This window comes from Antrostomus carolinensis, unplaced genomic scaffold, assembly GCF_000700745.2.
Source record: "Antrostomus carolinensis isolate BGI_N321 unplaced genomic scaffold, ASM70074v2 scaffold46588, whole genome shotgun sequence".
Taxonomy (NCBI): domain Eukaryota; kingdom Metazoa; phylum Chordata; class Aves; order Caprimulgiformes; family Caprimulgidae; genus Antrostomus; species Antrostomus carolinensis.
In genome coordinates, this window is record NW_010333166.1 from 914 (window position 1) to 2,145 (window position 1,232).

The 1,232-nt window shown below is 41.9% G+C and overlaps 1 protein-coding gene across 1 annotated transcript in view; it reads left to right on the forward strand.

The window, feature by feature from the left end:
- LOC104529463 (potassium voltage-gated channel subfamily D member 2) overlaps window positions 1-649 on the forward strand; it is a 1,134-nt gene extending 485 nt beyond the window's left edge. Inside the window, exon 1 of the mRNA XM_029086440.1 lies at window positions 1-649. This exon is cut by the window's left edge and continues 485 nt beyond it. Coding sequence (XP_028942273.1) covers window positions 1-649 — 649 coding nt within the window.
- The last annotated feature ends 583 nt before the right edge of the window (window positions 650-1,232 follow it).

Genomic DNA, 1,232 nt, shown 5'->3' on the forward strand with positions numbered 1-1,232 from the left:
AGCTGAGAGCTCCCTGCCCTCAATGACAGCTCGGCAGAGGATGTGGCGGGCCTTCGAAAACCCACACACCAGTACACTGGCTCTGGTCTTCTACTACGTCACTGGTTTCTTCATTGCCGTCTCTGTTATTGCCAATGTGGTGGAGACAGTGCCCTGCGGGGTAAGCCCAGGTCGCATCAAAGAGCTGCCCTGTGGAGAGCGCTATGCTGTGGCTTTCTTCTGTCTGGATACTGCCTGTGTCATGATCTTCACAGTTGAATACCTCCTACGTCTGCTGGCAGCCCCTAGTCGCTACAAATTTGTGCGCAGTGTCATGAGTATCATTGATGTGGTTGCCATCATGCCATATTACATTGGCCTGGTGATGACAGATAATGAGGATGTCAGTGGGGCTTTTGTGACACTACGAGTCTTTCGTGTCTTCAGGATCTTTAAGTTTTCCCGCCACTCACAGGGGTTACGCATCCTGGGCTATACCCTGAAAAGTTGTGCCTCGGAGTTAGGCTTCCTCCTCTTCTCACTCACTATGGCCATCATCATCTTTGCCACAGTCATGTACTATGCAGAGAAAGGTTCATCAGCCAGCAAGTTCACCAGCATCCCAGCAGCCTTCTGGTACACCATCGTCACCATGACAACACTGGGGTAAGTGCAGCTGGTGTTTGGTTACAGCCAACATTTCAACAAGTGTATTGTCACAAATGGAAAATACTCAGTTTAAAAAAATGTTGATAGAAAAAAATGCAAGGGTAAGTTATTGTTACAGAACTTTGTGAATATGACTCCTAATTTTTTTCTAAATGTTTTACACCTGCAAGTGAGTTAAAAGTATTGCTGAAGTTAAAATAACATAAACCCCAAAACTGCAGGTAAACTGAAAAAGCAAACAACAGCGCAAAACACAGAAGTCTTGAAACTGTTTGTGTTCTTTGCAATTTTCTCTAACACTTAATTTGGTTTTGGATAGTGAAACTGGAATACTTTATAAATATCTGTGAGTTATCAGCGGCTTTTTAATGAAATTATGTGTTTGCTGACAGGACTTGTTACACTGTTGACAAAGTAGTGATAATTGTAAGAACCCAAGTGGGATCTTTTAATTTGATTATGCATAAAAGTATATGAATCTGCCATTTTGTCTGAAGTGATGTATTAATGTAGACTTGGATATTGATTACAGTATTACAAAGTGATTTGCTTTCATGCAAATAAAACAGGTATAGATATCTTAA